At 36.3% G+C, this 14725-nt stretch overlaps 1 protein-coding gene across 3 annotated transcripts in view; it reads right to left on the bottom strand.

Annotated features, from left to right (window-relative positions):
• The window catches only part of RAPGEF6 (Rap guanine nucleotide exchange factor 6), a 151797-nt gene that overhangs the window by 131472 nt on the left and 5600 nt on the right, over positions 1-14725 (bottom strand). For all 3 annotated transcript variants that reach the window (XM_039879999.1, XM_039879997.1, XM_039879998.1), the window contains exon 2: positions 796-866. In XM_039879999.1, the coding sequence (XP_039735933.1) occupies positions 796-866 (71 nt within the window). The remainder of the gene's footprint in view (positions 1-795; positions 867-14725) is intronic.

Here is a 14725-nt window from a genome sequence, read left to right as displayed (position 1 = left end):
TCCATGGGCACTTAAACCAAAGCCAGAATCCTGCTCCTTCTACTTTAATACAACACTACATCGCACCATGACCATTTTAAGTATGTGATATGGTAAATATCAATAGGAACTACAAAAAGAAGTTTTGTTTTCACTGGCCAGCACATACTGAACACTGTGTTTGCTTTAGATCATTACAGCTGACCCTTGAACCACACAGGTTTGAACTGCCCAGGTCCAGTTACATGTGGATTTTTTTCAATTTTAGTATATGTGCTGCTGAAGCAAACACTATATGTGGATTTATTTTCAACAAGTAAATGTATTTTCTCTTCCTTATGATTTTCTAAATAACATCTTTTTCTTTAGCTTTCTCTTTGTAAGACTACAGTATATAATATATATAACATACAAAATATGTGTTAACTGACTACTTACATTAACAGTAAGGCTTCTAAGTAGTTACATAGGCTACTAGTAGTTACATATTTGGGGAGTCAAAAGTTATAAGTGGATTTTCAATTGCGTGGGGTCCAGTGCCCCAACCATGAAGTTATTCAAGGGTTAACTGCATTTTCATTGAATCCTCAAAACACTAACAAAAATAATCTTATTATCCCTATTTTATGGAAGACAAAACTACAGCTTACATATTAAGACTTGCTCAAGGTCCCATGGCTAAGAAAAACTAGGTTGAGAAATGAAAATTCTACGTTTATCCTACCAAAAAAACCGAAAAGATTTAGCCATTGCATCTATCCAAACTCATTTGAATAACTCCATAGCACATGTTCATAAACAAAGCATTACACTTACCTAAGCTGATGTTCTCTGAGGTTTGATAATATTTCCATCCCATGAAGATAAGAATAAATAGTATTTAGGTCCTGCAGAATAAAAAAGATCTGATTATTTTCCAAATAAACTTTTAAAAATGTAATGATACCTCCATAATTCTCATTTTAAGCTAACAATCATTTATGACAGAACTGTTAATAGAAATCATAAAAATCACTGAATTATCCGATGTGAAAAGGTAGAGAACTCCCTCAACTCACACAGCAACCCCTCTTCAATATGGCTGATGGCCTCTATGCAAACAATGCCAGAAATTAAAAACTCACTGTTTCATATGAAAGTCTATTTCATTTCTAAACAGATGTAACCTTTCTTCTTCGGTGACCTCCAAGTACTTGAAAACAGTTATGTTTTAAATCTGACTTTGTTGGTTTTTTCCCTCCAGATTATAGAGCCTCAGTATTTGCAGGTTCCAAATCTTTAAGCATCCTAGCTGCCCTTCTCTGGAGATGGCCCAGTTTGTCAATATCCCTCTTAAAGTATGACCCTAAAAAATCTTTTTGTAAAAGGACTCAAAGTGGTAATGATCTACCATTAAAAAAAAAAAAAAATGTCCAATGAGATAATCCTGTTCACTCTGTGGAAGAGGTAGTAGGGAACCTTTCTCTAGCCCTCATTCAGATAACCAGGTATTAAAAACCCCAGAATAATACAGTATAACTTCAGCTAAGAGCAGTGGCATAGCAAAAGAGAATGTGAGAACAGTCCCAATTACTGACACAAAAAAGCATTCTGCCACTGATGCTATGAAGAATGTTGGTGCATGGTGATTATAAACAAGTCTAAACTCTCTACATAAAATGTATCTCCTTATTCTCTTATAAGGAATAATGCCTTAATACCAGAGCACACTGCTCCCAAACATTGCTGTCCTGCTTTGATAGGCAACTGGCCAAGACAATTATCAGATCACAGAAAGTAGAAATGAAAAGACGCCTAAGACAACTTGCTTTCCAATAAGTTAATAAGACAACATAGGGTCAAAAACAGCAATAATCTTTGGTTCCAAAGATTACAAGTGATGGATTCAATGATCACATATCTCTGCGAAATCCTGAGAGTTAAAAAGCTTTTTGAAGTATTTTTTAAAAGGAAGAATAGATTAAAAGAGGAAACCACAGCAAATGAGACAGGTCTATAAAATTCTGGAAGACAGCAGATGGAGTAGTGATATGATAAACTGTATTTCCCAAGATGGCTACAATGATATTTCTTATCTTCTATGTTCTTTTGCAATGGGACCTTATCATTCCCCCACCAAAAATTGGAATCTGTGTGCCCTCCCCGAGGATCTGGGTTGGTCTTGTGATTTGTTCTGACCAAAAGAATATAGCAGAAATGAGACTGTGGAAATCTAAGATTCAAGGATCCTTTGAGCACCACTGCTGTGAGGGAGCCCGAGCTAGCCTCACTGACAGAGAAAAGCGACAAAGAACAGCACCAAGGCACCAGACATGTAAGTGAACCCCTTCTTAGACCAGTCCAGCTATCAGTTGAACGGAACTAAGAGAACAATCCTAGTCGAGATTCTGTGAAGCAAAAGAAACCATCTCCCAGCCAAAATCTTCTGAATTGAGATAACAGAGTCCTGGCAAAAGTCTAACTCACAGTGGGCTCACTGAGCCTGCAGACCCACCCAACAGTCTCTTTTCACTCCCTGAGTTTATAATTAGAATTTATATTAACCTCTACAAGTGAGAATAACCTCCACAATGGGTCCATGACCTATGTGGTAAAAGCTGCCATAGTGGAAAAAACCAAGTGGAAACCTCTGAAATTGCCCCATTCTCCAGAATAAGACAGTAAATAAAAGACAATTTTGTTTCCAGAGGGGCAAAGAAGAGCAGACTAGTGCCACTAGTAAAGACTTAAATTATGCAAGGGTGATGGTCCCCGTTACATAGCATGTATCATCTGCAGAAAGCAGATGGATCCTAAAAAATGACTGCAGACTACCAGAGACTTAACCAAATTTTAGTCCTGGTCACAGTTGTGGTTTCAGACTTACTGTTGCTGGAATTGATTAGTTAAGCTCCAGATATTGATCTGATGAATGTATTCTTTTCCATTCCAACTACAAAAGAATATCATTAGAGTGGTGGTCCTCAACTAGTACTGATTTTTCCCCCTGATGATAGAGCAATGTCTGACACATTTTGGGTTGTCGCATTTAGCGGGGAGGGGTGCTACTAGCATAAAGTGACTAGAAGCCAGAGATGCTGCTAAACATTCTATAATGTTCAGGACAAGGCCCCAAAATATAGGAATATATGGGTCAAAATGTCAATAGTTTTGAGGTTCAAACATCCTGGATTAGAGAGAACAATACCCAAAACTCAGAGGAACAGGAAGAGTTCCAGTTTACCAGGCAAAGTGGAAAATCTCATAATTCACAGTACATTTAGTGGAGTTCTCAGAAGGCTTTGAACTTAGTATTGGGGCAAAATTAAGCACAGACTACATAACATAGCTCAAAAAAAGGCCTGAAAGGATCAAATGATTTCCAAATTACTTGTGTCTCAGATAAAGCCAAATAACATTTATAGGAAAAAAAAAAAAATCCAGCATATTAAGAGGTAAAACAGTTTCTGATATTCAATCAAAACTTACCAAGTATGCAAAGAAGCGGGAAAAAATGACCCATAATGAGGAGAAATCAAAACTGACTCAGTAATTATATAGCTAATAGAACTAGTAGGAAAAGACATTGACAAACTTATTAAAAACTATATTCCACATGTTCACACGGAACATATTCCACATGTTCAGGAAGATACAAAAAAGATTAAGCATATAAGAAGAGACATTTAAAAAATTCCAGACATGAAAACAATATCTGAGATGTAGAATACATTGAGTGAGACGACTAGCATATTAGACATTGCAGAAAAGATTAACAAATCTTAAGACACAAGAATAGAGATCAAAAACACAAATGAAAAAAATGGAAAAAGTTTGAACAGAGCACCAGGGAGCTATGGGACTACTTCGAGCAGCCTAACAAAAAGTCACTGTTCACTGTGGGAGAGAGAAAGAGAAAAAAAAAAAATTTTTAAAAATAATGGAAAATCTTTGATGAAAATTATAAGCTCACACATCATATAGCTCAATAAAACTCAAGCACAATATGAAAAAGCAATACCAAAGCACATTATAATTGCTTAAAAAAATGAGAACTGTAAAAGCAATTAGAGAAAGAACAAAACTCCACAGTAACAAAGATTCTTGAAACAACACAATCCAGAGAGAAAAGAAAAAATATACATATAAACTTAGAATTCTATTCCCAGTCAACACATCTTTCAAAAAACGAAGGCAAAATATTTTTCACATATAAAGGCTGAATGAATTAATTACCAGCATACCTGCTCTACAGGAAAAAAATGTTAAAAGTACTTCATAAAGGAGGAAAACAATACCAGGTGGAAATTTGGATCTACATAAAGAAATGAAGAGAACTGAAAATGGTAACTACATGGGTAAATATAAATCTTTTTTCAAACTATTTAAAAGAAAACTGTCTAAAGCAACAAACAACAAAGACAACATATTGTGGGGTTTATAATACATGTACAAGGAAAACAAACAACACAAAGGCCAGGAGGTAAAATTAGAAGTATTCTGTTATAAAGTTCTTAAACTATAAGTGTAGTATAATATTACTTGATGGTAGGCTGTGATAAGTTTAGGATGTATACTATAACCTTAATAAATCTCATAATTCGTGGATTCTATGGATTTTCTACATATATACTACCTCTTATGAATTATAGTATTAATTCTTCCTCCCAGTCTATGGGTTTTTTTGTTTGTTTTGTTTATTTTTGCCTTATTGAGCTAAGACTTTCAAAACAATGGCCAGAGTAAGTGTGACCATTACCACAAACACTGCTGCTGGGGCCCAACCCTTTAAGAGTCATCATAACATGGCCAGACATCCACAAAAGGCCTGCTCTCTGGAAATGTGCTTGTTATTTTTAGCTTCAAGACAATTTTGTTTTAGTGTCAAACAAGTTCTAAAAACTATAACATATAAATGTTATGTTATGGCAAAAAGAATTAGACCTCTCATAACTTGACCTGCGAGACAAGGATAGGCCAGTGTCGAGGAGCCACAGAATTTTTCTGAGATGCTTGACTGAATTTGTCATATAATTTACTCTGTTCTCAAGGACGGACATCTTTGCTACATCATTGTTGATGCCATGAATAGCTAAGAATTAGGAATTCACTTTTCAATTTTAAAGTCTAAATGAGAATATAACTCACAAATTTTAAAATACATATATGGTTCTTCAGTTCTTGGTCTGAAGAGAGAGGCTGACAAAGTTTATCAACTTTAGATTCTAAAAGCCCTTCTTTAAATATCTGAAAGTGTGCCCCATTGTTTGCCTCCAATTTCCTTACTTCAGTAAGGAATTTGGCCACATGAAGTTCTCCAACAGCTTCTATAAATGATAACTGAATGGACCTGAATAGAAATACTAGCATTATTTCTATCAGAGATTGGCAAACTTTCTCTACAAAGTGCCAAATAGTATATATTCTATATTTTTCTAGCCATGTGGTTTTTGTCACAACTACTTAATTTTGCCTTTGTAGCATGAAAATAACCAACAAAAAAGTAAGTAAATGAATGAGTGTGGTGGCATTCCAATAAAACTTTATTTATAGACTAGTTGGTAGGCTAATTTGGCCCCCAGACCATACTTTGCCAACTCCTAATGCAATGTGGTCAAAAATATCTACCAAGGAAGTCAAGCCATGAATGAACTCTTCTTTGGAGAGTATCTCTCAGCTTATGAGTTTGGTAGAAGCTGAAAACACCAGATTTTCATCTTTCCAACCTTCCAGAAAACTAGGGCTTGGGCAAATAATCCAAGAGATACCAATAAGGCATACCCATTCCAGACTTTGAATCTAGTGATTCTGAGAAGCAAGAACTGCACAGAATCCAATTCGGCAGCTAGTGGTAGCAGCAGGGTCTCTCAACATATGCACAGTGTATAGTACAAGTGGTCAGCAGTGCAAGCTGTGGTGGTCACTACGTTCAGTGCCAGCAGCAGTAGTATCTTTACAAATCTGTGTCACAGTTGCCTACCCCAAGTCTACTTCTGTAGTATTCTCATCAATTCTGTAGCTACCCAATATTCTTTTCATAAGTTCTTTTTAAAAAACTGGCCAGAATTGGGTTCTGTTGCATCTAAGTAACAACCCTGAGAGACACTTAGACAAGGCACCCTCAGCATCATTTGGGAACTTGGTAAAAATACAAATTCTCAGGCCCCGCCTCAGACCTAGTGAATCAGAACCTCTGGGAGAGGGCCCAGCAGTGTCTGGTGTATAGGTTCTGATGCACGCTAAAGTTTGAAAACAACCAGTTTACAGGTAGGATCTATGTGACTCTTATTTGGCTGATAACCCATTAATGAGGAAGAGAAACAAGCACTGAGATGTCTAGTAAATCCTGGTCCCTTCAGTGCATCTGGTTTGAAGATCAAAAGATGCTAAGCATTCACAAAATTACAGAAAAGAACCTCCCAGAACAAAGGATGGTTTTAGTAGTAAGCTGATTCTCTCATATGGTGTGGGTGGTTATAGCATTTTGTTTACATGGGACAGCAAGTAGCTGCTAGCTGTGTAATGCTAGGTTTAGAAAGGGGTTTCCTATGGTTCCTGTATCATTATTTATCTCTGAAACAGGCTTGAGGTACCACATTATTTATTTGGCTCTTGGTATGTCCAAGACTAATAAAAACAATTATAGAAAGACAAAACAAACAAACAAAAATCCCCTGACAGAGGCATACTGGAAGTCTTACAGATATTTCCCGGTATTAAAAAAATTTAAATGCTAGATTTGAGGAAGTGTTAAGTACTTACACAGTGTGCACTTAAAGGTGCTCTCCTGAGCCTAAAAGAGGGAAGTCATGAAGAAGATGGAAAAACCAGGAAGTTGTGATATTCCAACTCAGTAACACCTGAATCAGCCACTGGTTCTGCAACTACAAATACTGCAGAAATTATCCAGAGGTATTAGAAGAACAAATACTAGTTCAAGATTATGGAATAAAATAATGGGTTTCACTTGGGCAAAAAAAGGTGAGTAAGTGGTGATGACTCAGTACTTCCTAAAACAGATCAGCCTTACCCCTCTCAGCCAGTTATGAGTGAAGGTCAGCAAACTGAAGTGGATGGGACCACTGCCATCCTACAGCTATCTTCTTATACCCTTCAGAAAGTCCATACCTAATGCATTCGTTGTATGTCTATTCTATGAATTTTTAATTTAAATGTTAAATGAAACATTAAATTCGTATTCGCAGCTCTGTATGTATGAGAAATTAATGGTCCTTTTAAGTATATACTTCTAATTAAGCAAACTGGGATTTTTATCTCCTTCCTTGATGTTATGCCAAGCGGCGTGCCGCTCTCAGAATAACTCCCTCAATTTGGCTGCCATTCTACACATGCTTGGAAAACCAACCAAAACTTGGAAAACTCAAATTGAGATGCTTTAGAGCAACTCTTCATTTTGCTGTTTCTTAAAGTTTAAAACTAGTGAATTTCTTATCGATATGCTTAATTCATCACATAAAATTTTCAATACAACATTATCTAAAACACTCATTAACCAAGATATTTTGCTCATTAGCTTTTAAAACTGGAAAACAATGAATTTAACAATGAAAAATCTCTCAGGATGAGTCCTAAGGTCAGTACAGACTCAATCCCAAGATATTCTGCAGTGATAGTTCTATAATGAAAACTTATTCTGAAGAATTTTTTCAAATCATTGTTAGGACAAACGCAGCCTAACAATGTGGTTAAAAACTTGAATTCTGGAGAAAGCTCTGAGTTCAAATTCTGCCTCTATCAGTTACTAAACATATAACATTCAATAATTTGCTTAACATTTATTATCTGTACAATAGAAACAATAAACTATTTTGGTTTGAACAGAAAATAATGCTTAAGTATGTAGCACAAGGACTATCACACAGTAAACAGTTAACAAATGTTAGTATCATTTCTTATAAAATTACAAATCAAAGATTAAATTACATTCAGCAGACTATTACAGCTTTTTAAAATATTTTGAACAACACTGCCAAGTCAACAAGACCATATATTAAACACAGAATTCTGCGGGCTATTAAAGCTATTTTAAAGATTTTCAAAAGTATCTCCAACTTCTCAAGACCATATATTAAATGTAGAATTCCATTCCCTTGGTTTTTTCACCAATGGAGGTGTAAACATATTCTACAAATGGCAATATAGAGCTAAAAAATACCACACCTGAAGCCCAGATCCTGATTTCTCAATACCATTTCCTACTAAAAGTAACTTAGATAAATGGCTGATTTCAGTACTATGGCAAGGAAAGTACAAGCCTGGAACATCTTTTTGTGCTAGAAAGTAAGGTATTAAACACTAATGGGGTAATGTCAAAAGGACATATGAGCACAGGGCTCTCACTGGCTAAATTTGGGGTAATCTAACAATCAAACAGAATGACAATATTAAAAATACAAAAATAAAAATACAAAAATAATCCTTGAATCATAGTGATCTTTTTTAAAAAAAGGAGAGGTGAGAAAAGTTTTCTATATAGAATACCAACTAATAAATGTAGAATGAATATACAGTTAGAATATTATCACTTTGTAACAGCAAAGCAATAGTTAATTAAGGCAAGGATTATCAATGAATGCTAAAACCACTAGGTGGAACATTGTTGGAAAACAAGATATTCCCATACTACTCTAAAGTATCACCTTAAGGATCACTTACAACTTACAGCACTATACCTTTAACAGAGACAGAGGTGATCAAACTTAGCACCTCCAATAATGGAAAGAATTGATACTATGTGTCTTCTGATGGGACAACATAGGAAGTACAGAGCATCACCCTTGTAGTGTCTCAAGAAGATGATTTAACCCGAATCTAATCATGAGCAACCAGATGAGTCCAAATAATGATACATTCGAGAAGCCAATCTGTCAAACTCTTCAAAAAGCCATGGTGATGAAAAAAAAAAGAAGGTAGACTGTTCTAGATTAAAGAAGACTAAAGAGACATGACAATCAAACGTAATGTACCTTGACTAGATCCTAGATTGAAAAGTAAAACTACTATAAGACATCTTGGAGATTATAGTGAGGGGAGAAGTGTCATCAGGTCTACAACTTACTTTCAAGTGATTTAGCAAAATAAATACTAGAGAGGAGATAAGGCAAAATTCTTCCAATGTTTCTGTAGTTTAAAATTTTTTTTAATAGAGGGTGGGAAACACATATTTCCTGCTTTTTCCATGTGGTAACAGACATTTCTTGCTTTACTTAAATTTCAAGTCTTCATTTAACGATCTGCCTTCTTTTTTTTCCTTATCTTTTCCCATGCATCCCCAATCATCACAATGTGTTGATCTTTGCCCAGGATGCACTGCTCAACCCCAATGTTCCCTGGAAAAGCTTACCTCCTTACATCACTACACTGGAATCTCATCTTATTTTGCTATATATTTGCTTATACATTTGCCAGAAAATGTGAACTTTTTATTTGTGGATTAAAATACACTGCCTAATCAAATTATTTGAAATTAAATTTTATTAATAAAAACTCTAACACTAAAAAAATATACTGAAATTTTAATTTTTAGAGATAAAAGTTCCAAATGACATGCTTAAACGTTAGAACTCATCACGAATGATAAAGCATTAAAAGATTGAGCATCCAATTACTTATAATTTCAAAGAAAAATATAAAGTTCACCTTCTGATCCCACTACATATTATGAAGTCACTCAAGATTTGCTAATTCCAAATTACACATTCACTCTTCAATCCTTCTCTCTCTTCATTTTCTCTATAGCATTCGACTGTTGACACATTCATCATTCATTCACTACTCCCTACACAAACTTTTTCCTCCCATCCCTTCTGTAATGTTTCTCTCTGGGTTTTCATCTTAATGAAAAACAGTTAGCAATGGTTACAAGGACAGAATGTGAAACCAGAACGCCTATGTCTGAATCCTGACTCCACTGTTTCTTAACTGTGTGACCTTAGACAAGTTAATTTCACTGTGATTCTGTTTCCCTGTACAAACTTAATTCATTTTAGTACCCTTCACTTTATTGTACCTCAAAGATTTTTTTTTAAACAAATTGAAGGAAAGACCCTCCACCAGCAAGAAGTTATGACTCGCTTTACTGTGATACTCACTTTATTGTAGCAGTCTGAAATTGAACCCAGAAGATCTCCAAGGCCTGTATGTATGTAAAATGTGGATGATATCTTCTTACAGAGTTTTGGAAGGATTAAATGTGGTGCATAAGGTTTTATAACAGTGACAGGCATCCAATAAGCACTGTAAGTCTTAGCCATTACTGCCTTTCTGCACCAGCTGCTCCCAAATCTCCTTTACAGTCTTCGCTGATTCCTTTAAATGTTCATAAAGTTTACGTTCCCAGAGCTGTGACATCTACCCTTTCTTCACTGGAGACCATCATCAGTAATAGCCCCCATATCCATACCTTTTACTACCATACTGTCCCTTCTTCACCTAACTCTTACATATTCCAAACTGTACTTGTCAGGATTGTCTTTTTCTAAAACAACTTGAATGACATCTACCTACCTTCTCCTACTCTCTGCTCATCTCCCCCAAAAGCCTTCCCACAAACTCCTGAGCACCTGAGATTTACAACTATCACAGTCCCTAACCACGCTGTATGTTGTGTATTGCCTATCTCCTCCCCTAAAGAAAGAACTTTAATCTTTTATCCCTGGCACTTAGAAACAGTGTTTAAAAATATTTACTACACACATATTGTAGTAAATATTTACTACACACATATTGATTCGGCAGTCTTCCTTAAAAAAATATATGTATTCAACTCTGCCTCAGAGAGTTATTTACAGAGTTCATAAATAATCCAAACTCCACTTGGCACTTGATACTCCTAAACTCTTCTAAAAAATCTACTGTGACGAAGTCTTCTCATATTAGTTGAATGCTTTTAAGAAACCCAATTAGAACAGGCTGCCATTCTCTGAAACTTATAAGTTGTAAACAGAATGGTGCTAAGAAATCATGTATCAAGCACACCTGTTCTCACTCTACATAAAACTTGAGGATTATAAACTTCCATTAAATTGACATTGCACCTTAAAGAATTTCATACAGCACAGGCAAGATTAAACAAGAAGCATTTATTTAGGAAAATGTTAGGCATTCATATAGATGTCAGTATGGAAAACAAAAGTTCAAAGCTTAAAATATAATCTAAAGTTCACCGTTCTGATGAAGAGAAGGCAGTGTTGAGCTACTGTACTGAAGAAGTCACTGATAAATCATGTAACCTGCAGCAAGACACTTTACGTCTTTGTAGTTTAGTTCCTTCATCTGTCTGTAACTCACTTCACTAGCTCCTGACCCCACCAGCTGAAGTATTTCTAGGAGTGCTACATATATGTTCACAAATACAATCTAGGCAGTGCTGCTACTTCCATTATGCACTAAATGTGCTGTCCAACGAGCCCCGCTCATCTCTGCCATATGCCAAAGCCTGAAGCCTTCCTACTGCCAAAGTTTTGGTTTATAGCATAGCAGTGAAGAATGTCTAGTAGTGGAGAAACATCAAATAGGGGCTGCTTATGCCTCCACAACCTCAAGTTCATAATAAAGTGGCTCGTTCAGTTTTTATTTACAGCCAGACCTCAGTTTACACAGGTTGGTCCAAGGTAAAACCGAGTGATAACCACGATGTTATAGAATTCACAATCATTCCTTCCCTCGCAAAGAATAAGGCTTTGCGACACAGTGAAGTTCAGCATACCTGGCTGCTCCTCCCCTTTGCAGAATTCTCAGGGAAGCTTCTCATCTCTTAGAAACAAAATCTTATGGTGTCGAAACTCCTGGATGGCCACAGTTTGTTTCAAGTTGGGAAATCTCAAAGACATGTAAAATAAGGTGACTAGAGAAGATGTGGTCTAATAAAGGCCCCATCCAGATCTAACATTCCCTCTCCATCTACTTGAGTTTACAAATAAAAGTCAAAGGGCCCCAGAAGCATAAATAAGTTTTTTTCACTCTCCAAGGAACCCTCTGAATGTGCATCTGCTGTAGAAAAGAACAACTGAATCTTTCTTCTGCCACCCTCAGAGATGTGCACAGTGACTCACTCAAAAATGTCTCTCCGTACAATGGTGCTCTTTGGACACTGCTTTAAAAACTTCTACAAGTGTACATTTAAAGACCGTTATTCTAAATTCTGACACAGATTAACAAATAATTATAAGAACACCAAATTTTACATCCTTTCAGTCTTAGCTCCTTCTTTAACTTTTGGTAACAAAAGTAAGCTCCTTTAAAATTTTTTTCTGATTGTAAATAGGCAATTATATTAATATCTAGCTGAGTATGAAAATTTTCGTCCAGCAAGCTTTAAGTCATCTGGTTAAAAACATGAAAAGTCAAAACTGGCTGGCATTCATCTCTATTTCTCTGAGACGTTTCTGGCAAATGTATTTTAAAGCCATATAAAAAAGGAGTTTCTGTTTCAAGGTATGAGTAAGTTTCCTCTATCTGTATTGCCTCTGAAGAATTGCTAGGTAAAACACATATTTTATGGTAACTGTACTTTATTCATATTTTAATAAGAGAATATTAATAGCAAAATTGGCCACTATGCCAAACTTGACCACTCTTATCCCAGAACTTCAAATATTAGATCAATAGAAATCACTACTAGAGTAAGTAGTAAGGGAACAGTATTTTACACATTCCCGTTCTTTTTAAGTCATTTACTCTACAAATATTTGGATACCTACTATGTACCAAGTACTGCATGATGGGAACTGGGAGATAAGGACAGTCACTGTCCTCAAGGGGCTCACAGTACAGCCAGAGAGACAAACATGCAAGTAATCGTAACAGTAATCACTATGGTGCAGGAAGGTAAAAGTATCTTGAGAACACAGAGGAGTGGAAATGTTAGGAAGAAAGGATGCACAATTATACAGATGAGCACTGGGGATGAGATTTCAGTGAGGAATACGAATTTGTCAAGCCAGAGGATGGCATTTCAGTTAGAGGAAATAGCAAACTCATATGTAATGGATACCACTTGAGTGTTCATTGTGACAGGCGCTTTGCTAAATGCTTTACTTAGATTATCTCATTTAGTCCACACAACAATACCTAAAAGATATGCAGTCTCAGAGAAGTTAGGTAACTTGCCTAGGGTCACTCAAATTCTCAGTGCTGGAAATCAGATTTAAAGTAGGCTTGTTCGAATGAAAATTCCACAGCTGTAAACACTGTACCATACTTTCCCATCCTATGTAGAGCATAAAGACAGGACAATATGACACCATGGACAATGTTTCTCACCTCTGTCTATATATATATATATATATCAGAATTACTTAAGGAACTTTCTATAAATACCAAGACTTAACATTACAGCCCAGAAGGTTCTACTTCAAGAAATGAAGGGTGGGCCTGGTCACAAAAAAAAAATTCTGTAGGTTGAGAAATATATATAGCCTAGGTTGAGAAGTACCATGTTAAGATAGTTACAGTTAAAATGAATATGTTTGCAGGTGGGAGGTGATGAGGCTAGGATACTCGGGAGAAGATCCTGGAGGACTTTTTATCCTTCCCCTTCCCATTAGAGACCAATGCACAAACAGCATGCCTGCTGCCTTCATTTTTGGGGGGAGGGTCTTATTCTTTCTTCAATCCACTGTAACCAGGTCCTTTATTAATCAGTCTACTGAACTCATTCTGATGGAATTAATCCAAAGAATTTATCAGTCCTCACTTTTCTTGAATTCTCTATAGTGTCTGACGTTAGTGATTATAGAGTTTCTGTTCTCCTACCTCCATAATAAATTCTTTTCATTCTCTTTTGCAATGTTTCCATCCCCCATCCCTTTAATGTTTTGTCCTTACATTCTCACTCTGCTTTTCACCCTGGGTATTCCTACCAATACCATGACTTCACCCATAACCCATATGCAGTATTCTCTCAGACCAACTCAGACACATGGCCTTGTGTAATCTGAAGCTCCAGATGCTTACTGAACATCTCTGTGTCCCCTGTAGGGAGCCTCAAACTTTTTTCAAAACTGAATTGTCTTCCCATCCTAGTTCCGCTCCTTAATAATGTACTCTTACACAATTACCCAAAGCAGAAATCTAGAAATCATCTAAACTTCTGCATAACTCTTGCACCCAGGCCAAATCTGATCCCTCTTGCACCCAGGCCAAGTCTGATCCTAACAAGCAAAAGACAGGAAGGTTTTGCAAGACTTGTCCCAATGCTGTTGCAGAGGCCTGAGAGGAACATAAGGACAGGTTGTATCTTGGCCTGAAAAGTAAGTAGCCTTTGAGGCTGAGAGGCAGTTATCCTTAGAGTAGGCTTCGGCAGAATGAGGTAGACAACCCAAAAAGGCAAACAAAACGGAGATCAGGATATAAAGGATAAGCAGATGAAGATCAAGGAGAGCCCCAAGAGAGAAGGTTCAAAGTCCAGTCCACAGGTAAAATGCGAAACCAAGGTAGCTCATAGTCCTCTTGGTTGCTGGAAAACCTGTATGATTCCACTCGAAGTTCAAAAGCAGGCAGAGCAAATTTATGGTGAAAGATGCCAAAACACTGGTCTCTTTTTGGAAATGGTATTGATTAGAAGGGGTAAAGGGGGAGTTTCTGGAGTAGTGATAACATGTATATTATGATTTGGGTGGTAGCTAAATATATTTGTAAAACTTAACCTGGCTATATACTTAAGGTAAGTGGACTTCACTGTATTTACGGTCAATTTCAAAGTTGAAAAAGAAAAGTCTGGTGTGAAGCAGATACTTCAATTATT

Source organism: Pteropus medius, unplaced genomic scaffold (genome assembly GCF_902729225.1).
Source record: "Pteropus medius unplaced genomic scaffold, Ma_sr-lr_union100, whole genome shotgun sequence".
Classification (NCBI taxonomy): Eukaryota; Metazoa; Chordata; class Mammalia; order Chiroptera; family Pteropodidae; genus Pteropus; species Pteropus medius.
Note: the sequence above shows the minus strand (reverse complement) of the source record. Positions and strands in the feature narration are given on the sequence as shown.